The sequence below is a fragment of the Drosophila nasuta genome, chromosome 2R, assembly GCF_023558535.2.
Source record: "Drosophila nasuta strain 15112-1781.00 chromosome 2R, ASM2355853v1, whole genome shotgun sequence".
In the NCBI taxonomy this organism is placed as follows: domain Eukaryota; kingdom Metazoa; phylum Arthropoda; class Insecta; order Diptera; family Drosophilidae; genus Drosophila; species Drosophila nasuta.
The window spans coordinates 6280900-6302286 of NC_083456.1; the positions used below are offsets into that span (position 1 = coordinate 6280900).

At 37.4% G+C, this 21387-nt stretch overlaps 4 protein-coding genes across 8 annotated transcripts in view; 3 read left to right on the plus strand and 1 right to left on the minus strand.

Moving 5' to 3' along the window:
* The window catches only part of LOC132786770 (dynein axonemal heavy chain 5), a 31583-nt gene extending 30025 nt beyond the window's left edge, over positions 1-1558 (plus strand). The window contains 1 exon segment of the mRNA XM_060793409.1: positions 883-1558. Coding sequence (XP_060649392.1) covers positions 883-1136 — 254 coding nt within the window. The 3' untranslated portion in view covers positions 1137-1558.
* Positions 1559-2026: 468 nt separating this feature from the next.
* Positions 2027-19731, minus strand: LOC132785549 (TPR-containing protein DDB_G0280363). 5 transcript variants are annotated; one of them, XM_060791698.1, is made up of 4 exons: positions 19388-19731; positions 14173-14362; positions 7981-8103; positions 2027-4232 (listed from the first exon to the last, which is right to left on the minus strand). In XM_060791698.1, the coding sequence occupies exons 2-4, from the start codon at positions 14359-14361 to the stop codon at positions 3549-3551; spliced, it is 996 nt and encodes a 331-aa protein (XP_060647681.1). In that variant the 5' UTR covers position 14362; positions 19388-19731; the 3' UTR covers positions 2027-3548. The 5 variants fall into 5 exon arrangements, 3 of the variants coding, with proteins under 3 accessions (XP_060647681.1, XP_060647680.1, XP_060647679.1); XM_060791697.1 differs by having other exon boundaries at positions 19208-19731; XM_060791696.1 differs by having other exon boundaries at positions 2029-4232; positions 19215-19731.
* LOC132785551 (zonadhesin-like) lies at positions 5563-6741 on the plus strand. Its single transcript, XM_060791699.1, has 2 exons — positions 5563-5803; positions 5865-6741. Exons 1-2 carry the CDS (start codon positions 5611-5613, stop codon positions 6617-6619), a joined length of 948 nt encoding a protein of 315 aa, XP_060647682.1. The 5' UTR covers positions 5563-5610; the 3' UTR covers positions 6620-6741.
* LOC132785552 (uncharacterized) lies at positions 9487-11559 on the plus strand. The gene has a single exon (XM_060791701.1). It carries the CDS (start codon positions 9514-9516, stop codon positions 10333-10335), a length of 822 nt encoding a protein of 273 aa, XP_060647684.1. The 5' UTR covers positions 9487-9513; the 3' UTR covers positions 10336-11559.
* Positions 19732-21387: the final 1656 nt, after the last annotated feature.

The window sequence follows — 21387 nt, forward strand, 5'->3', positions numbered from 1 at the left end:
AATACGTTCACAAATTTTGTATAGCAGGTCCTAGTCACGGTCCTGGGTCGTGTCCTTTTGTTCACACCACAAATTGCTCTCGATTTGCTTGTGTGGTTTCGCCTCACTACACCCCAAAGTATGAGCATACAAATGTCGGAGACAGCATTTGAGTTGTTTGTGTTTGTCATGCAGATCTTTGTTGTGGCCAACTGTTGATTAGCCGATGGAAGGAAGGAACCTTAACATGAAAAGCGCCAAATATTTACTAAAGGCACTCCGAACTTTTTGGGTTTGTCGTTTAAACTTGCTGAGCATATTTTCAAGTGGCAAATTCCATATTGATTGACTGGATAAATTGCTGAATATCCAATTTAATGGGCAAGCCAATTATACAATAGCCAATGGCCAAGCATGTCCATTTTCATTTTGTCGCTCGATATCATCGTGTTATATAACTGCAGTTACGTGACGCAATCAACAAAAATTGAATATTCCATTGAAGAGAACTGCTTACGATGCTTAATTGGAAATTTGCATATATTGGACTGCAACTAGGCGATTGGCAAGATTGCACATACGCAACGTGGTACTCAAGCAAGTTGCTAACAGTCGACAGTAAAACAATATCTTAAATCGTAAGCTCTTATAAAGGGGCTCTCATGTGAGGTGACTTTGTGACCGTCTATTAAACACGACATTTTGCCCCTAAGCTGTGCGCTAATAAACATTTTCGGCCCGACGAAAAACATGCGTGGGCCGGTGACACGAATTCCCCGGACATTGCCGAAAACTTTACGAGGGACCAACTTATTAACAAAGGAACAATTAGGGTCGTTGAAATCTTTTGCGAGGCTTTAAATTGTCGTTTGTGGCTTCGCTTTCATGCCATTTTCATTGCAGGTGCTTCGCTAGACAGACGCAGCGGCAAGCTGATTGAATCAAAGATGAAGGTGCTCTACGAACAAATGCCAGTCATTTATATCTATGCCATCAACACAACCGCCGGCAAAGATCCCAAGCTCTATGAGTGCCCAATTTATCGTAAACCGCAACGTACCGACCTCAAGTACGTTGGCTCCATTGATTTTGAGACCGACTTCAATCCCAAGCACTGGACACTGCGAGGCGTCGCTCTGCTCTGTGACATCAAATAAGAGGCGAGCCACCCACAACAAATGACACCACGATGCCCCACTCAGTGGGCCAGCCATTGTTTGCCAGCCTGTCAACTTTTGTACGTGCTCCGTCGTTCCCGTAATGGTGCTGTGATAATTATCGTTTTTTTGGGAGCCTTATGTCAGCCCCTCCCTCCACTCCAATTTTCGGCTTAGCTGTCTGTTAACAGTCTCGTGTAATGCGTCAGCGATACAAGTTTATTAATTATGCCCTCGAGTTATTCAAGAGGCGTTTCCCTGCACAAGGGAACATCCATCGTACACCATAATTAGCTGTTAGCCAATGTTTAGAATTACGGTTAAGTGTTTTTCTTATTCTTTTTTTTTGCCTTGTTTGTTTCTTGTTTTCACTCCCGCAAGCTTCTTCATCACTTCAAGTGCTGCACTTGTCAAACGAAATAAAGGTTTCATTTAGAATTCGTAGACGTATTTAACCGAGTTTTAATTAAGGTTGGGCCAAAACTTGGCGGGAACGGATGACTTTTTACGTAAAAAGAGGAGACTATAAATAATATTTAAGAACTTTTTTACGGCCAGAGAAAAATTTAAAGTCAACAAAATTAAAAAAAGAAAATTTGAGAGCATTAAAGTAAATAGGAAGCTATTTTGGTAACAGCAGAAAAGCGGAAGCTAAAATTAGGACATTGAAATTTAATAAAAGTATATATAATATTAATCCCCCAAGCTACAATTGATGAAAACACTTCATAATACTTAGAAATTGTATATATGATCCTTCAGCATAGAATAGTCATCTACCCACATTTGTTAAAACAAGTAAGTATGTATGTCCAATAAAAGCCCTTATGAATTGAATGCCATTTCAATATTTTGTATTTCTTGTTTCTTTTTTTTTTCATTAAAATAAATACATAGATATCGAAATGTGAGAATAATCCATGTAATAGAGATAATTTTGAATTCCAATCATTAATCAATCAAGTGTTGTTATCGTGTTATTTTCATGTTCAATTTCAGTTTTATTTATGAGAAAATCTTGTATTTACATATTCTTTATATTAATCTCAACTTTAAGTATAAATGTACATGTGTGTTTGCTGTGTCGTCTGTGTGTAAATAATCCACTCGATCCACTCGATTGTATATTTAATTATGCCATATATATTTATAGAGTTAGATTCCGCACATGCATAAATAGTTTGTAAGTAATGTTAGTTAAATAGCTCATCTACGTTAAAATCGTTTTGTCGTATTTATATGATTTGTAACCATTTGTGTGTCTTTAACATTTTTCTTACTTTCTTAGAACTTTAAAAGGAGGTCCACAGAAAAGAATAAGCCAATTTCGTTAACTCAAAATGGACTCTCGGAGTGACTTTGTAATGCAAATAAAATTGATTGTAAATTTGTAGAAATTTTTTTATTCATATTGAGCATCGGAAATAGAAATACATCATTTTTGAACGCAAAAAAATACAATTTAAAATACATCACTTCGACTATTGATTAATTCGTTAGTTAGTTTAAAATTTATGAATTCCGCCCGCGGATTGTTCTTTGTCTGTGTTAGTCCAAATTAAATTTAAAGAGTTGGTTCGATAAGCTGAACAGAAAACTATAATTGTAGATGTGGGAAATAAATTAGAATTTAAATAATTTATATTTAAAAAAGCGGAAGCATTTAATTACAAGTGAAAGCACATTCATACGAATACATATAGTATATAAAGTATACATACGTATACGTATTGCACTTTAATATTTATTTAAAAACTACATTCATATATGTTCGTTAGTTTGTTTACTTTGGTTTTTTTTATCTTTTATCGATCAACATCATTTAGGCTATTAAACAAATTCATATACACATATATATATTTTTTTTGTATTTTCTTTTTTGTAATTATTTTCAACTTTTTTGTTTTTGTTTTGCTAGTTAATAAATACAATTTCGAGTAGACTCGTAATTACGTAGTACCGAGGGGCATGCCCCAAAGGGAGCGTTGAGGGAACGTTCGTTTCGTGTTGAATATTTTTCCAAGAGCATCTGACAAGAGGTAGCATGAATCATAAACCATTAGTTAGCTAATTACTTAGAATACAATACGAATACAAATTCAATTCAAATTCAAGTTTCAATTTAAATGGTACATCGAAAAAGGGGTCTGAGAGGGGAAACAGTTGTCATCGGAGGGGTCTCTGTGCACACACACACACACGATATATGCCTGCCTTATAGCCAGCCATTAGGAACCGTCAGTTTAGCAACTATTTAACTGTATCTGTCTGTGTGTCCGGATGTCTGTGTACCTAAGTGTATCTGTATTTGTATCTGTGCGTATCTGTATCTGTATCTGTTTCTGTTTTTGTATCTGTATCAGTATCTGCATCTGAATTCGCTTCTACTCCGACATCTGCTGCTGTTGTTTCTTAATTAGCGTAGTGTGGATTTTTGTGCATGCGATAGATTAGACGCCACGGTAGTCGACCATTTGCATTGCTTGCCTCAATGGGGATGTCCAGATCTTCGGGCTGCTCGCTGACCCAGTTGAATTTAAGCTCATCCAACATATCGTCTTGCTCCTGTTCGACATCCTCGGGATCCCCATTGTCCACATCGCCTGTTGCGCTTTTGCCGAGCGGCAATGCCTTGCGACTGCCGTTTTCATGATTTGTTTCATTTGCAATTTCATTTCCGTCTGGCTGCTGATGTTTGGTCACGCCCTCCTCTCCGTTACCCTTACCGTTGCCAAGCCCAAGGGCGCCAGCGTTAAGGGATTTGTTGACATCGTCAAGCAGCTGCTGTGGTGCTGCTGCCGCTGGCTGCTGCTGTTTTACTTGGGCTTCTGGTCGTTGCAGAAAATCGAAAAACCGTGACGATGCTGATGAAGACGACGCCGGTCCGTTGGACTGCGACCAGCCAATGTTCCACAGTTGACTGGGGAAATGCTGCTGCAGCAGCTGCTCTCGACGCAATTGCTCCCTTTGCCGTTCTTCCTCCAGTTGCTGCTGCTGCTGCTGTTGCTGTTGCTGGTAGCGTCTGGTGACCCATGTCGTTGGCTCGAGGAACACACGTTTACCCACGTTCTTCAGTATGGCGCGATTCAATTCGACCTGTGCACAGAGGGAGTAAAGAGCAAAAGCAAATTGGTTGGCATTAAAGGAAATGAGTCACAGCACACAAGAGTTCCTGGAGGAACGTTCCCAAGCACACATTTTGTTTAAATAGTATAAATATTAGATTTTCCTACAGTAAATTGGATTTACACTTTTCTTTGGCAATTCTTAATTGCCTTTTTAATTGACTGTGTTCATGTCCCTTCTAATTATCTAAATTTAAAGGGCATATAAAATATATACATATATGCCCTCAAAAGTATGCAACACAATTTATGCTGAAATTTATGCTAACATTATTGAAAAAGGATTATGACTGACTACATATTTAAATCTCTTTGAATAAATTTTAATTAATGCAAACCACAAGCATATATTAATTAACCTCTTATTAAAATTCCAATTTATTGAAAAGAATCCATTTTTATACTTTAATAAACTACTCGTATTTACTATAATTGTATATTCTTCTAAGACTTTAATTTGATTTAAAGTTTTCTTTATCAATTCTTAATTGCATTTTTAACTGACCATGTTGATGTCCCTTCTAGTTACCTCAATTAAAAAGGCAAATGGAAAAAACCCTTAAAAATTATGCAATACAGTTTATGCGAAAATAAATGCGTTTAATTATGAGCAATTTTTTTAAAATTATAATCCATTAAAATAAATTGAGATTTCGGTTTTATTGAACCACTCGTATCGATATAATTATATATTCTACTAATCAATCAGAAATTAAATATGCAAAATAAAATAACCAAGGTATGCAACACAATTTATACATAAACTGATGCTGAAAAATATGCTATAATTATTGGAAAAGGATTATAACTGACAGCATCTGACAAATCTTATTGAATAAATTATAATTAATGCAAAACATGAACGTATATTAAAACACTTTATCTATAAATCTATTCGATTTTAATAATTTGTTTTTCTAATCAATCACAGCCATTAGTCAACTACTCAATGGCTCAACTGCATTCTATTATCGCATTGATAAGAATATTGCATTATCAATTTTAGTTATCAGTAGTGCACAATTAGTAATGGGGCTACCCCAAAAGTAATTAGCCAAGGTATGGACAATTGATAATGAACTTGTCACTTAAGGAGCAATGCACTTCCCATTCGTGACGACTTAATTTAAATTGATTCTTTAGATAAAACCGTTTAGTCATATTTGGGCCATTCCCAGCATGAGCACTTTGAATGTTTTTACGCGGCCAGATAAAGATAAGATAAGCATGGTTTTTATAAGTGCTGTGTTGTGAATTCCAGTTACCAAGTCAATCGCTTTTTCACTTATAAAAGCTCATAAGAGCTACACTATTCAATCAGTGTGAAATCAACAGCTAACAGCTAAACAATGAAAGCTATAACAATTGCCGTCTTGGCTATCAGCCTTTTGGTGGTCTTCGTCGCAGCGCGGCCGAATAAATATGAATCACAGGAATATGGTTTAAGAAAGCAGCAGCAAAGACCTCAGCAGAGGCCCCCACAAGAGTCTAGCGAGGAGCAGCAACCAAATGGACCACCACAGAACAATGATGACTCAAATGGTAGGCATTGATTACATTTCCGATTAAATAAAGTATTCACACAATTGTATTGTCTTTGTAGAACGCCCACCACAACAAAACGATCCCGGCAAACGTCCATCACACGGTCATCACGGCAATGGCAATGGCAATGGCCATGATCACGGTCATGGTAATGGTCATGGCCATGGTCATGGTCATGGTCCCCCACACGGTCACCGCCCACCACATCGTCCCACTCCACCGCCAGAGGATGATACCACAGCTGATTCTAACGAGTCTACAGTGGTGCCCGAAGAGTCTACGGTTCAGCCTGAGGAGTCAACTGTGCAGCCTGAAGAATCGACTGTTCAGCCAGAAGAAACTACCGTACAGCCCGAGGAATCTACTGTGAAGCCAGAGGAGACTACAACACAACCTGAAGAGTCTACTGTGCAGCCTTCAGACTCAACTGCTCAACCAGAATCAACTGTTCAGCCTTCTACTCCTCAGCCCGCTGAAACTACAGCACAACCTGAAGAGTCTACTGTTCAACCTGAAGAATCAACTGTTCAGCCCGAAGAGACTACAGCCCAACCTGAAGAATCTACTGTGCAGCCTGCAGAATCAACTGCTCAACCAGAATCAACTGTTCAGCCTTCTACTCCTCAGCCCGTAGAAACTACAGTACAACCCGAAGAATCAACTGTTCAACCCGAAGAGTCTACTGTGGAGCCAGAAGAGACCACAGCACAACCTGAAGAATCTACTGTGCAGCCTGAAGAGTCTACTGTTCAGCCCGAAGAGTCAACTACCTCAGAGTCTGTAGAGACAACTACATTAGAAATTGTTGTTTAAAATGTTAAATATGCTTTTACGCAAATTTATTTATTTTAATCAAATATTTTGTATATATATTTCATAAGGGGAATTACATTTCAATGTACGAGCACAACCCACATCAAAATCGAGTAAATGGTTTTTTCTTTACCTGACATCAATTATTCGAATGCATTCACAAGTTTTTCATTCAAATTCTTTCATTCATGCGGCAATTTATCGTATGCCTTTGACAAATCAATACATGCGAGCTGTGACATGTGTAAATGGAGCGCACAATTTTGTGTCGCTCAGAAGCACTTCACATGCCCAACCTGGTGCCTGGTGCCTGGCTTTAGTCTCGCTAAAGGATCGTTATTTGAGAGGCGCCCAAGGGCCAAATCGTTTGAATTCCTCACATTAAATCGTTTGATTTTCTTGCCTTATTCCCCCACGACGCCGTGGGGTGCATCAACATTTTGGTAACCAAATAAATTTTGCTTTGTTGCCAAGTCGAAATATTTGTATTACGCATACGCCGCACTGGTTTCCCTTTTTCGCTTACACGATGCTAAGCCTTTCCTTAACTCGGACCTGCTTTAAGTCCGTGAAGCCTTTTTTCTACCCTTTGCTCGTGAATGGGAAGAGTGTAATAAAGTTATTTAATGTAGGCAGCACAAGGAAGAGTCCAACTAGTAAGGAATTTTATACGATGTAGAATATTAAGTATACGCAGCGATTCACTTAATTTACGAGTCGAACAAACAATTGATATTACATACCTAAAGAAAAATCTATGAGCGTATAAAATCATACATAGTTCAAATAAACTTATAGGGAATTCACTAGTCGTGTTCCCATTATTTTTCTCTTTTTGGGCGAACCTTTTGATATCTACCTGTGTGTTATTTACATTGCTCACATGCGGGATTGTCAATACCCGGCGATAAGCTGTGCCTTTGGGCCATAGTCTGACAAATGGCAAACGAGACACGACCTTGCCACTGGCCAACGCATTCGACCGCCTTCTGAGTGGTATTTGTGAATACATAAATTTATTGTTCTCTTCGCCGTTGGTAAATGGGAAAACTTTACGCAATTGTGTGTGCATTTTCTCCGAACTTTTCCACCTAAGTATTTTTCATTTCGAGCTCTAATTTTGATTAGCTGTTGCCATTCTCCATTTTACATCAAATCGCACTTTTTACTTTAACTTGAATTGCAAGCGCAATTTGATGCGAGTTGTTCGCGCTCTGTTTGTTTTGCAAGTTGGTCAACAAAGTTTTCTTTTGCTCATTGCCGCTTATTAAAAATTCCAAAGTGGACACTGTGGTGGCTTGCTTGCTCTTCCTCCACCTCCTCGACCACCCATTTACCCCACCTGGAAGTGACTCACTCACCTGTCTGCTGTTCTGCTGCATCTGCCTGCGCGCCATTTCGAGCAGCAGCCGCTGGCGCAGCACATCCAACGGATTGACAATGGACAATGACGGCTTGTTCCGCTTCACCAAAGAGAACTCATCCTACACAGAGAGAAAGAGAAATAGAAAGATTTTATATGCATTCATTTTGTAGTTGTTAACACAATGTATAATAAACATGGTCAAGATCTTAATGCAAAAAGTTTTTATGAATGAAAGGTGTAAAGTTAGTGGGAAAGTTTCTATGAAAAAAGAAATTGCAACAAACTTGAGCTTGAATACAAAAATAGATTGAGTTCTATTCTTACTTCAATCAGAAGATGTCTAAACCAAAACAACTATTCTGAAACAATTCATGTCGAAAGCTTTTCACTTATAAAAACAAAACAATAAAATTAACATGTTTAATTGATTTGAAAATAAAATTAAAAAATGGCGTAATTATTTTCAATTGATTTTTTTGGTTTTTTGTCTGTTTATCATTAGAGTGCTTTAATTAGCTGATTTGATATTTTTTAAATGGTGAATGGCTTGTAATTATGTGATAAATTACTTCGCATGATGGGGGGTAAGTAGCTCTGTCGCGGCTGATAACAAAATTCATAGAAAATCATATACTTTTTATTTTGCCTAATTAAAAGATGATGACAATTATGTCTGGTTCCTGTTTGCATACACATGTATGTATATACATATGTGTTTGTACATACATATGTACATCAACAAATATTTACAACAATTTGAAAAAGCAGCAGCTTTCAGATAACGAACTGTGTAAACAACAAAATCGAGATAACATTGAAAGAACTCTTGGTGACTTGAGTGACTAATATGAATGTTTAAAGCATGCCAATGTTACGTGACTAGCATTAAATTGTAAATTATATGATAATCAGGCTTATGATATTCAATTACTAAGAATTCATTCTGCAGACTCAGAGTTTAGTGCCTCCAAGTCTGCTAATCTTGGTCAAACGTGTTAACACCCCCAGTAACCAGTCGCATATAGTATACGAATTTATGACCTCACGCTCTTTATGATAATGAAAAAGAGTTTACGGAAAATAACCGAGGGTTATACGACCCATTATTGGGGTACGTCTGAATTTAAAGAACAGGGCCTTGAACCTACACTAACGTGTTTGATAAATTCGCAATAATTGTATAATGCATATACATAAGTTCTGTTAAGGAAATGGTTCTTTCGCTGTGACAGCCTGATGATATCAGCATGAATATCAAATCCTCAACAATTCATTTAGTACAATAAGTACTAGAAGTGAAGAGCACAGGGAATTGTGCTTCCCAATTGCCTATCAGCACATACTTGTTCGCAACTTTTGCTTTTAGGCTTATCAGCCACTATTACTGCGATTGTGATTAGATAAAAAAAACTCGTACATAGGGTCAGAATGTCTGAATTGTCCCATTGGTAACCTGTCCACCTGATTGCCACATATAAAAGACCGTTGGGAAGCCGGTTCCGATTAGTATACAACGAACGATAACAAAATGAAGGTTCTCTCAATTGCGGTATTCGCGGTCCTCTGCGTCCTGGCTGCCTCCAGACCCAACGGATTCACCTGGCGTCGCAACTACAGTGGCTGGGGAAGTAATGGAAATGCGCAGGTTGGCGACTGGCGTAATAATGGTAACGGATGGAATGGCAACTTTAACGGCTGGCACAAAGATCAGTATGGTTGGCACAGGGACGAACAGTGGGAGCATCGCAATGGACACAAACATCATGGCTGGCGCACCGAGCAACCAATTCAACCCTCCACTGAAGCGCCAGTTAACCCCTCAACACCTGCTCCCGTGGAGACAACTCCAGCTCCAGTCGAGACTACCCAAGCCCCAGTAGAAACCTCACCCGAACTGCCAGTTGAGACAACTCAGGCTCCAGTTGAGACCACTTCTGAGGCTCCAGTTGAATCTACTCAGGCTCCCGAAGAGTCTACAACTGAAGCACCTGAGGAGACTACGCAGGCACCAGAGCAGACCACAACCGAAGCCCCTGAGGAAACAACAGCTGCTCCTGAAGAGACCACAACCGAGGCACCCGAAGAGACAACAGCAGCACCAGAGGAACCTGAATCAAGTTCGGCCCCTGAAGATCTTGATGTAACTACCAAGGCACCCGAAGATCCAGAAGAGACAACAACCGACGGTTCTGGCGAAACAACCTTAGTCACAGAGGAGCCAACGGAAACCACTCAAGAGCCCGAGGAAACCACAACTGAGGGCTCGGGAGAGACAACAGAGGAGAGCACCACGGTGCCAAAGGAGACAACAACGGAGTCTGAGGAGGGAAGCGGAGCGACGAGTAGTTAAGCAACACGTGAGCTCTCTCTCTCCTTCTCGCTCTATAGAGAGACTCGTAGTTCGTATAGCAAGACGTCATTAAAGCATTGAGATATGCATTTGCAAAATCATATTTCTTAGAATTTCATTCTTTATTCAATGTGACGAGTGCTTAGCCAAAAGCATAAGCGACATGTACTGATGGTTTTTTAGTTAAGAATCGCAATTAAATTGTTTATTTTAAGTAGTTGCTGATATTCAAATTATACGATTATCAAATCAAAGTCCCTGTTTTATTCTTCTATTGAATTCTAAAGAAATACGTCTTAGATTTATCTTTACGCACGTCGAAAATGTTAATTCCTTATGACAACTTGTCACGATTATCATCACACTCAATCCACTTGAGAACAAGACTAAAGTACTTTCCGCTATTGCCAATAACGTCATGAAGTTTTAGTCTGATTCCTGACCCACGGTTGCCATTTAGCAATTTAATCGTTCAAGTGCGACAGATCGACTCGGCTTTAATCTACGACAATAAAATAATCACCTCGCCCATTAGTCACTCGATTCCAATCGATATTTTGGCAGTGACAGTGACAATGGAAACTTTCTGTATTTGCCGATTAGATTGCATCAGAGAAACTGTCAGACTATTGAATTATTTGCGCATTGTATACAAATAAATAAATTTGCATAACAAAGTTGTAGCAAATTCTAGCTGTTTACCAACTATGTATCGGATGCAACAGCAGCAACTGTGCAAATATGTCAGCGGCATCTGGAAGTGCCCTATAAAAGGGCATTCGATTAAGAGTAATGACAATTAAACACTCATCATGAGAGCTATCACACTTGCAATCTTCGCAATCTTGTTGGTCGCCGTTATGGCACAGCGAGGACCTGGAGGTCCAGGACGCGGTCCCCCAGGAGGCGGTCCTCCAGGAGGCGGTCCTCCCGGTGGTCAAGGCCAGGGACCACCTAGCAGAGGCCCCGGAGGTCCAAGCAGAGGCCCCGGCGGTCCAAGCAGACGCCCACCTCCATCGAACAGCAGCGAAAGCAGTGAAAGCAGTGAGAGCGATGACAGCAGCGCTGATAACGACGAAGACGCCGACCAGGATGCTGATCAGGATGGTGATGACCAGGATGATGATCAGGATGAAGACCAGGACGAAGATGATGCTCGTCGCAAATAGAGTGGAACCACTTAAAAAAAACAGCCAATAAATAAGTTTATGCACAATCAAAAAAGTAGTCTAAATATCATTGCAATAGGGATTAAATATTCCTGCTTAAACGAAAGAAAATTCTGACGTCAGCTATCAACTAATTGAAACTAATAAGTTTGATAATGTAAAATTTTTCCAAATTATCACAACGTCCATTTAAAGCAGTCTGTATGGCCGTCAACAATCAACAAGTGACGTCAAATGACATAATGAATACTATAATTTAAGCGACGTGTTTAAATTAGTTTGATAATATGATACAGGGCGTATGCGTATTTTGAATAAGTGAATTAGCGAGGTTAATTTCAAAGAGTTATAATTGAAGCATTATTTTGATTATATTGTGGTAGGACCAGCAAAAGCATAAACTAGAAATTAATAGTTTTGAAAAGTTGATACAAAGTTCATACACATTTTTTTACTATAGAAAATTTCTTAGCTTTTGAAGTACAGCATGAAATATGTTTATATTCAGCTTGTTTTCAGCTTAAATTGTTATAAATTGTTTAACAAACTTGCCGCATAAGTTTTCATTTGTCTTAAATAAGCAAGCAACACAACTTTGCTCTTTAAATAGTTAAATAGTTTCCGTAACGGAGAAAGCTATCCCTTGAATGCTTTACTGCTCGTATAAACCTAATAAATACGTGTAATGCAATTGCAAAGTTTCTGATCATATTTCGAGGTTGCCACGTGAGGCAAATATCGCAAGGTGAAGGAATTAAGCTGCTGACTCGAAAAGTTGGTCCTGTCGAAAGTTGCCAGTAGGATAAATATGACAAATGCCCAGGCATTCAACTCGATTGTTTTCCGTGAGAGAAAACGAGAGGCAGAGAAAAAAGAGAGAACACATATTTGTAAATTAAACAGCGTGAAAACTTGAACTTTTGCTGTCGACTTTGTTGTCGTGCGATTTATTCGCGCTGTAAAGCAATAAAAGTCAAAGTTTTATTTGTCTTTTGTCGTCGAAAGGTAAACAAAAACAGGCCCAAAAACATTTTGTTTTGTGGTCTAATGAAGCACACACAAATCGCAGTTGAAATTTTTCCATTTGTTGTTCTGGCGTTCTGGCGCTACCTCAATACGCAATTGATAAATATGTTTAAATCCATTTTTATACATTGACTAATTTGTTTGTTTGTCACACGTTCGACATATGGCAATCTTCATGTTTGGTCAGTGGACACGCATCGCACATTACTGATAAGATTAGTTCAGAGTATTTGATTTTCAATTCGCTTCTATGAAATTAATGTCGCACTTTTGATTGTGAGCACTTCCTCCACTTGTTTTTTGCTGTTGTTTTATATGACATCTCTTCAAGAAATCATATATTATTTCATCGGAAGAGCTACTCCATAATAGTTGCATATACGTGATAAGAAAATTTCTTGAGAAGCACAAATGCATTTCAATCGGCACAAACAACGCGATAAGATTTCTAGGACTGAAGCGTGGCTAATGCTCCGCAAATATAAATTGTTTCCTAGATAACTAGTGTAAACATAGCAGTATTCTATGGGAAAGTTAAGACCCCACGTACTTCTTAGGTATTTCCTAACAGGTGAGTAATCTTGGGTTTTCATGCACTTCATACTAACGACAAGTAGTTTATACTATATTTTACACTTTACGTTAATTAATCTTTCTGGAAGTTTTTTATTAAATACAACTGAGAAAGTCGAGTGTACTCGACTGTGGGATACCTGATACCTAAACGGAATTAATATACCGCAAAAATATTAAAAATACCAAAGGCTATATTTGGTATATAAATATAGTACAAAATACAACATGCATTGCAGTAGTGAGTTGGCGTTTTTGCTCATTCCAAATCTTCAGGAATCCAAAAATCACGACTCAATCTTTTAAAATACGCTTTGAGGGGACTGAAACAAACTTGATCTGCGTGCAAGCAAAACTAGAATTGTTGAAAATAATATGTATATTCCTTATAGTCTCTGAAATCTAGGTGTTCATATGGACGGACGGACAAGATGAAGATGAAAATAAATATACTATAGGATCGGATGTGTCTCCTTGTTACAATCCCTGTCATACATTTCCTGGAGGCACAAAGTTATAACTCTTTATTATATATGTATATATACATACATCGTCTTATCTTCATTAATGTATATCTAAAAAATGTTAATTACTTTGAGCTGCCAGAACTTTATAATACCGGAAACTACACAAAATAAATCAATCTTAAAAAACATCCATCATTTATTCAATACTATTTTATTAAAAATTCCAAACTCTTTTTTTTTTAGTAATTCCCCATATTTGATAGTACTTGAAAGGGACAACTTTGAAATATGAAATTGCAACATTTACCCAAAAATTGTGTATCAAATAATTCGCTTATTCCCCGAGCAATCTTGCATGAGTGGAAACTTTTGTGTTGAATGTTTCGTGGAAATATACAAAAATGTGTGCAACATCAAAGAATGGAATTTATGCAGCAAGGGTCAAAGTCAAAACGCGTCCGTGGGTGAAACGGAAGTGGTCAATGAGAATGTGGTACGAAAAATGGCCAGAAAAGCAAGTGACATCTGGTGAAAACCGCAGAATGGAGAGGGAAATACTGTGCTCATCACCTCCTCACACACACACACACACACATACGCACCTGTATGGACTGTGCATCCAGATAGTCCAGAGGATATCCGTTGCCATAGCCTGCGCCGGCAGCTTCTGCCCCAGCAAGAGAGCCTCCGCCTGCTCCGATGGCAGCGCCCCTTTGTGCCGTACAAACGAGCCTCGTGGCACTGAGTAAAGTCAATAACACCGGGCAAAACCACGCTGTGGCTTTCATCATTCTGCAATTTAACAACAACAACAACAATATAGAGACGGAAAATGAATAATTGCATAAAAAAACTTAACGGACGCATGAATCGAGCTATTAACGTAAACAACATGACAGGCAAAAATGGCGTAAACCAAAAATTGAATTTTATTCGCTGAATAATTGCATATGGAACAGCCCTGACATATAAATAATATACAGTTTATTGTGTATATACATACATATGTGCTCTGCACCTGTCGAATGTATCTGTCTGACTGATTAACTGACTGCCTGACTATAAGTTAAATTTGAAATGCAAAAAAATTCAATATTTTGATGCCCTTTACTTGGCAGCTGCGAAAAAGAAAAACTACATTCGAGTAATTAATGAAAATGCGAATAAAAAACGCGACGGTGTCAAACGCAATTAATCCAATACAAATAAATATTTATTTAAAAATAATTTGGTGCAGTGTTCAGTTTCAGTCATTTTCATTTTAATAGCGTACCAATTTAAATGTAGTGTTAACAATGAGTGCCAACAATTAATAATAATATATAAGATTAAAAAAAAAAAAAAGTTATTTGATTACTTTATGAAAAGTTCAAAGCAAGTACTTTATTTAACGATTGCTAGGACTATTGAAAAGAAGTGAGAAAGCTATGTTACAATCAAATGTGCTTGACTGTGAAATACCATTTTTAAAGATAACAAAATATACTAAAATTATATATCGCAAAAATACTGAAATGTACCGAAATAGCAAAAATATCAATTGGTATATTTTAGTAGAATGCGGTATATAAATTCGGTATATTTTAAATGTAGTACTATATCAATATACCAAATATAGCGTATGTTGATATAGTACATTCAAAATATATCGAATTTATATACCGCATAATACTAAAAGATACCGAATGCTATTTTTGCTATATTGATTTAGTACTACAATCAAAATATACCACAAAAGTATTTCATAAATGTTGCAGTTTTTATTGTATGTGCCAAAGTTAGTGAATATAACTTCAAAAATATGCTTGTTTTCGGTTTTTATCGATTTGCGGGGTTGAAGTGGAACTTCCTCTGCATCCAAAATTAACAAATGCTGTCGACAAAAAAAAAGCATCTCTATCTCTTATAGTCTCTGAGAAGTAGATGCTCATACGAATAGGCGGACAGACAGACAGATATATTAATATTTTAATATGTTAGTAAACTTAATTTTATAAAACAAAATATTTAAGTTGGTCAAATTAGATATGTCAAAATACAATTATGATACTATGACTGTTGAAAAATATTAATATTTTAATGTGTGTGAAAATTGAATGTGCAGCAGTTTTTACACCAAATATCTTGTTCAAATATGCTCGGCTATCTCACAAATCACATTTCCCCTTTTTGCACTTCCTTGCGATTCTTGCAACAGTTTAGATGATAATTTAACAACAATTTATCAACATCAAGGGATATTTATTGCTATAATATGTAAAAGCGTTAGCATTTTGAAGCATTAGTTTCGGACTCGGATACTTCACACTGCAAATGCAACCTCAGAGAAATACGCAACCTTTTGACATCCTGAAGTGTTCTTATAATTTATGACTCATGCACATGCATGACCACTTTTCCCGCTTTCCCTCTGCTGAAATAGTCACTCAATGGACTTGCCAAATGACTTTTCTCAGCCACAACGGAACATAAACGTAATGTGTGGAAATAACATAAATAGATGAAGAGACTTGATACACATGTGATAAGCTTAAATGCACTGGACACGTGGAGCTCTTCAGCTCATCCGAAGCTCTGAACCTTTTGACACTGACACGACACTGACACAATGAGTTATTGTTATGCCATCGAAACGAACGAAAGGATTTCACAGTTGGACACAATTTGTTGTCCCATTTGAGAAAGTAACCGAATCCAAATCTTTAATACAAAATGGCCAATTGCCCAAGCCTCATGGGCCAATGACTCGCGATTGGCTTACAATTTCCGTTTGACCTAAGAGCAGGAAGAGCACAAGAGCCCAAATCGAAATCAAATGCCAAGAAGTCTAAGAATAGACACATAATGCAATACACAATCCATTTTTAGCTGTGCTGCGGTCATCAGGACATATTTTCCTATTTCACAACTTGAATTAAAGCAGGGAAATTGATTTCACTTTTGCTCTGCCCATTTGCTTGCTCTTGTGTCCTTTATATCCTCTCTCACTGTTTTCATTTGCTTCCAGCATTCCGTTTATGAGTTCTTTGATTGACAAATCATTTGCACACCACCACTCGACCTTTAATTGCTCTTCCATGCTCAACAAGTCTGACAGCACACAAATCACTATAAAATCAAATGAGGTGCGATTGATGATTATTTGTCGAGCATGGAATCAATGCAATCTCTTTGGCGACATCTCTTTGGCTGCTCGATTAGCTGAGCTTAATTAAAACACGAGCACACCTGGCGTATGCGCAATTTGTCAGACTCATAACATACTTTTGGGCGCATTTAGTAAAGACTAAAAACTATTCAAGTGATTGTTAAATAACAAAGAAAATATAGAATATTTTAATGTTGTATAAGTCAGTAACAAATTTATTAACTAATCATTTAGCTGGTGCAGAGCATCTGTTGTTCAAGCTGATGTGGTGTCAATTTTCTGTACTTATTTTGTCATCGTTATGGACCACTTATTCCCACTGAGCAGTATTTTAAGCCCGGCTGTCACCATAAGTCTTAACCGTAAAACTTTGCGTGTTTAACTAGTTGGCAGCACTTCACGCACTTATCTATGTATAGTATGTAAGTAGCTGCCTTCAAATGGCATTTGGAATTCAGGCACCTGTCATATTTGTGCCATTTAATGCTAAAGGATTTTCGAATATGCTGACAAAATTCCAATATTGAAATGTTGACAGCTGCATGGAGATGACAATTTCATTTTATTTACTACTCGATGTGACCTGCTAAAACATAATGCTCAACTTGAATAAATGCCATTTAAATTTGAATTGGAATTCCATTTGGCCATAATTAAATCACATTGTTTAACTGGCATTCATTACATGGAGAATTCCACAATTGTTAAATATCTGCATTTGATGTTTAGCAAATAAATATTTCGAAGAGCCTTAAACAATGCCTCGAATAATATTGGAACGCAATAAAATCCTGCCCTGCCCCACTGGTTCCCCTGTATCCTACACCCTATTCATGAAAAATGAAAATGAAGGGACTGCCCCACTGAGAAAACGTGATTGCCCAAAGCGATTGTGCCTACGACTTGCGTCGCTTTTATCTGCATAGTTAAAAAATAAATAAATAAATAAATAAGAAATAAAATCAGATGTAGAATGAAGCAGAGGGCTTGTTGTCTATTTGCATTTAACATACTCGCAATATGCAAATAAATGTAAAGCCAAGCAAAAGTTTTTTTAGATAAAAAGATTTTTACGAGCCAACAATTGGATTCACCCGATGATGAAGTATGGCATACACGAATATCTGAATGAGTGTTTTGACTGCAGCTCAATGTTGTGATTGAATCGCACATAAACCATTTAACGATACCCAATACCCTATACCTTGACATCTTGTGGGATAATCATACGACTACAATTTGTGCATATAAGAAACCTGTGCCTCAATATGCATTTAAAATTCCCAGCAGGCATGCTGTGCACACTTTGAAATATAAGTAAAATTGAATTTAAATAGCAGAACAAGTGTTTCAATCTCATTTCAAAACATTGTTTTATGGAATCAGCAAACGTGACCCAAACAACGTCATCATCATCATCGTCATCACCGCTTTGCCCCGATGAAAATGACAAGGACGCAAGTTTTGGCATCGTTAGAGCAGCCAATCAAAACTTGGACTTTGCTTCTACTTAGTTTGCTGGCTATTGAATTACAGGTTTCATCACTTGATACAATCAAGAAAAGTGGAAAAGAGAGAAAAGTAATTAGTTTGACCTATTGAGAATCTATTAAGTAGGCTTAAAGTTTTTCCACTTCAATTTCCATTTCATAAACTCAACTCATTTCGTTGCATTTGGAATTTTATAAATTCATTTGAATGTTCCTTAATGTATCGCTACTTTAAAGTATTGTGGGAAATAGGAAGTGGCAAATTAATTGGCAACAGATAATGAAATTGGCCAACGTTGCTTAACCAATGGCCATCAATTAATGATGCTTCAAGCTTAATTAATAGCACATCTTTTAATTAACTCAAAGCCAAGTTGGGATCTACTCTTTAAAATCTAAGCAAATTCAAAGTGATTTAGGCCAACTGATAGACGGATAAACATGATTACTAAAATGGACGAACAAGAGATTAAAATGCTTTAAATTTTAAATTCTGGTCTATAATATTAGCTATTTCGATAGTTTCTTTTGAATTTAGTTTAGTTCTAAATTATAATTAGAGCAGAATATGTCAAACCAAAACATAAATTAAGGTTTATGAATTACATTTTATTCAAATTTAAATTCCTTCACCAAAAATATAAAATTGATATCAGGATAAAAGTATTTACTAAAAAGCACAATGGCACAATGCTATGCATTTTATTTAAATATCTGCGTTCTAATTTTATCTATGTATTTTGATCTAAGGAGAAGGAACTTATACATTTATTTAATTCATAATATTTTAATTTATATCAACCCGTATTCTTCTCCCAATTAAAATGAATGTACACAAATTTTAAACAACAAATGAAGATTGATATCTGAACTGTTTTAATTAAAGCGCACATTTATAAATCAACAGTAGAAAATTCCCAGTTCCCTTTTTGCCTGAGCTGATAAACAGATAAATTTATGCCATAAAAATTTGCACTTGACTTATTAAAGCTCACTCACAGCTTACCAGTTAATTCTTTCAGAAATCAACAAATCCACAAAATATAAATCTGACGTCTAATTTGGCGTGAAATGGAAGCAAATGCAAATAAATGCTCGTACTTAAGTCACGTTTGTTTACTTAGACTTTTGAAACAATTTCGCACATAAAACCGTATCACGTTATCAATAGGTAATTACCGAGAAAATTCCTTTTGATCTTTACACTGGGGAAATATTTATGGTTTTCAAGATTTCGGTTTTTTGGCCCGTTAAATTGGCCAAATTTTTTATGAGTTCACGCGCGACGACGGCAATCAAACGAAATTAGATCGAAAAATTTGAATATTCGAATATTTTATTTCTGGCGCTAAGAGTAAATGATTACGCACTGAATGTGTTCTCGATTCTCATAAAAGATATTCTCAAAAGCACTTTGAATTTAGGGTTTTGTGACTGATTATAGACCAAGACGCTGAGTTGAAGCAACTTGGGCTGAGCTGTTCTGCTGGCTTGTTGTCTGTCTCCGAACGCAACAGGCTGACTACGAGCGAAGAACTCAGAGCTCCAAGCATAGAACGCATGTTTTTATATTGCGAGGCAAGGACGCTGAACATGCACGAAGTTCCAAACCCGAAGTTGTAAACGACGAAGCGTCGCGACGATGGCGTCGACGATGGCCAAAGAACGAGAACGAGAACGAGGACGAAGCCACAGCGTTGGATAAACGATGGGCCACGCGACTAGTTATGAATGAAACCACGCGGCACGCTCCGCACACCGTTCTTGCCGTGCTGCTGGGTGGCACCGCACCTTGCCACCATAAATGCCCAACACTTGCCACATTATGTTGCCGAACGTCAGACTACTTGCTCACCTGTTGGCCACTCGTGAATGTTGCTGCAACATTTGGCTGCTAGCAACGCGTTTTATTGTAATTATCGAACTCAATTAATATTTAATGAGTTTTTATTTGCACATTAATTGTTTGCTTTAAAGTCTGCCAAGGGGGGTTCGAGTGCAAGCATATGGATACTCGGTTAGCCTTTGGTCATGTGGCTAACACCTTTTGACAACTCTTTCTCTCTCTCTCTCTCTCTGTATCTGCTCGTGATCAGCGCTCAGGTGTGAAATTGCTAGTCATCCATCTTCATCCTTCGCCTAAGCGGTGGAATGAAAAGTTAAATGCAAATAAAAATACACTTATCAGACGCATGTAAAGTTGGTTATAGCGATAACTTTTGTATATTTTATATATGGCATAATTGACATTGTATGTACTTAAAAGTGCATTTTGATTAAACTTGAATAACTCTGCCTCCTGTTGACGTCTGACTTCGTTACGATTAACTGCTGCTGCTGCAACTGACCAACTTTTGACGACTGTTATTGAAAAACGTTATTATCGGAATTTGAAGTTAATTGAAAGTAAAGAGCTTACATGGTTAACATATCATTATTAAAATAAATCACATTCCTTGGATTCTTTATTTAATTTCTTAAAATTTTGGATTGCATAGTGTAAGTATTGAAATACTATGAATGTGTTTAATAATTAAAATAATATTCAAAAGAGCTAAAAAAAACCAACAATAATAAATGTAATTAGAGAAGATTTTAAAGTTTAAAGTATTTTTTTATTGCTAATTTTTTTGATAGTTTACATATAATATGTTTATGTACGTTTACTACACATATCAGGGAGTTATTATCCATGCACATTTCCAACTAGATTAATTAATTAGAATTTCGGTTTATTCGTTTCATGAGGGTTTTTAGATTGATCCATTTGGACCACACGTTGGTCTGTGGTGTTAACCTCGTGCTTCAATTAAGTGTCAAAATGTTGGCGCAACAGTGTTGAATCTTGCCACCACTCATCACATTCATCATGCATCATCGTCCTTTGCGCAATAAGCAAACCACGTTTCTCGTTTGCTTTAAGCGTGCACGTAGCCAGGATGTCGTTGCCTGCTTCCTGTTGCCTGTTGCTCATGGTGGCGTTGACATGATTTTTAATCGCTGTCAATGCGTGTTCAGGTGTAATTAAACACGTGGGCCGAGTCGTCATGTTTCTGGCTTACCCAGGCGCCGCTGTCGTCCTACGGGTTATCCCTTTGGCTTCAGGCTGATTGAAATCTGTCAGAAAGTTGCTGACACCAACTGTGCGAGGCATCAAGTAAATGTTTCGAGTGTGGTGC

Excerpts from the sequence above, each read along its gene's own strand:
- LOC132785549 (XM_060791698.1), bottom strand. The coding sequence starts at position 14,361 with ATGATGAAAGCCACAGCGTGGTTTTGCCCGGTGTTATTGACTTTACTC. Across the intron at positions 8,104-14,172 it reads TGGATGCACAGTCCATACAG|GATGAGTTCTCTTTGGTGAA; the intron begins GTGCGTATGTGT and ends CTCTCTGTGTAG. Across the intron at positions 4,233-7,980 it reads TGCAGCAGAACAGCAGACAG|GTCGAATTGAATCGCGCCAT; the intron begins GTGAGTGAGTCA and ends CTCTGTGCACAG.
- LOC132785552 (XM_060791701.1), top strand. The coding sequence starts at position 9,514 with ATGAAGGTTCTCTCAATTGCGGTATTCGCGGTCCTCTGCGTCCTGGCT.
- LOC132785551 (XM_060791699.1), top strand. The coding sequence starts at position 5,611 with ATGAAAGCTATAACAATTGCCGTCTTGGCTATCAGCCTTTTGGTGGTC. Across the intron at positions 5,804-5,864 it reads GAACAATGATGACTCAAATG|AACGCCCACCACAACAAAAC; the intron begins GTAGGCATTGAT and ends TTGTCTTTGTAG.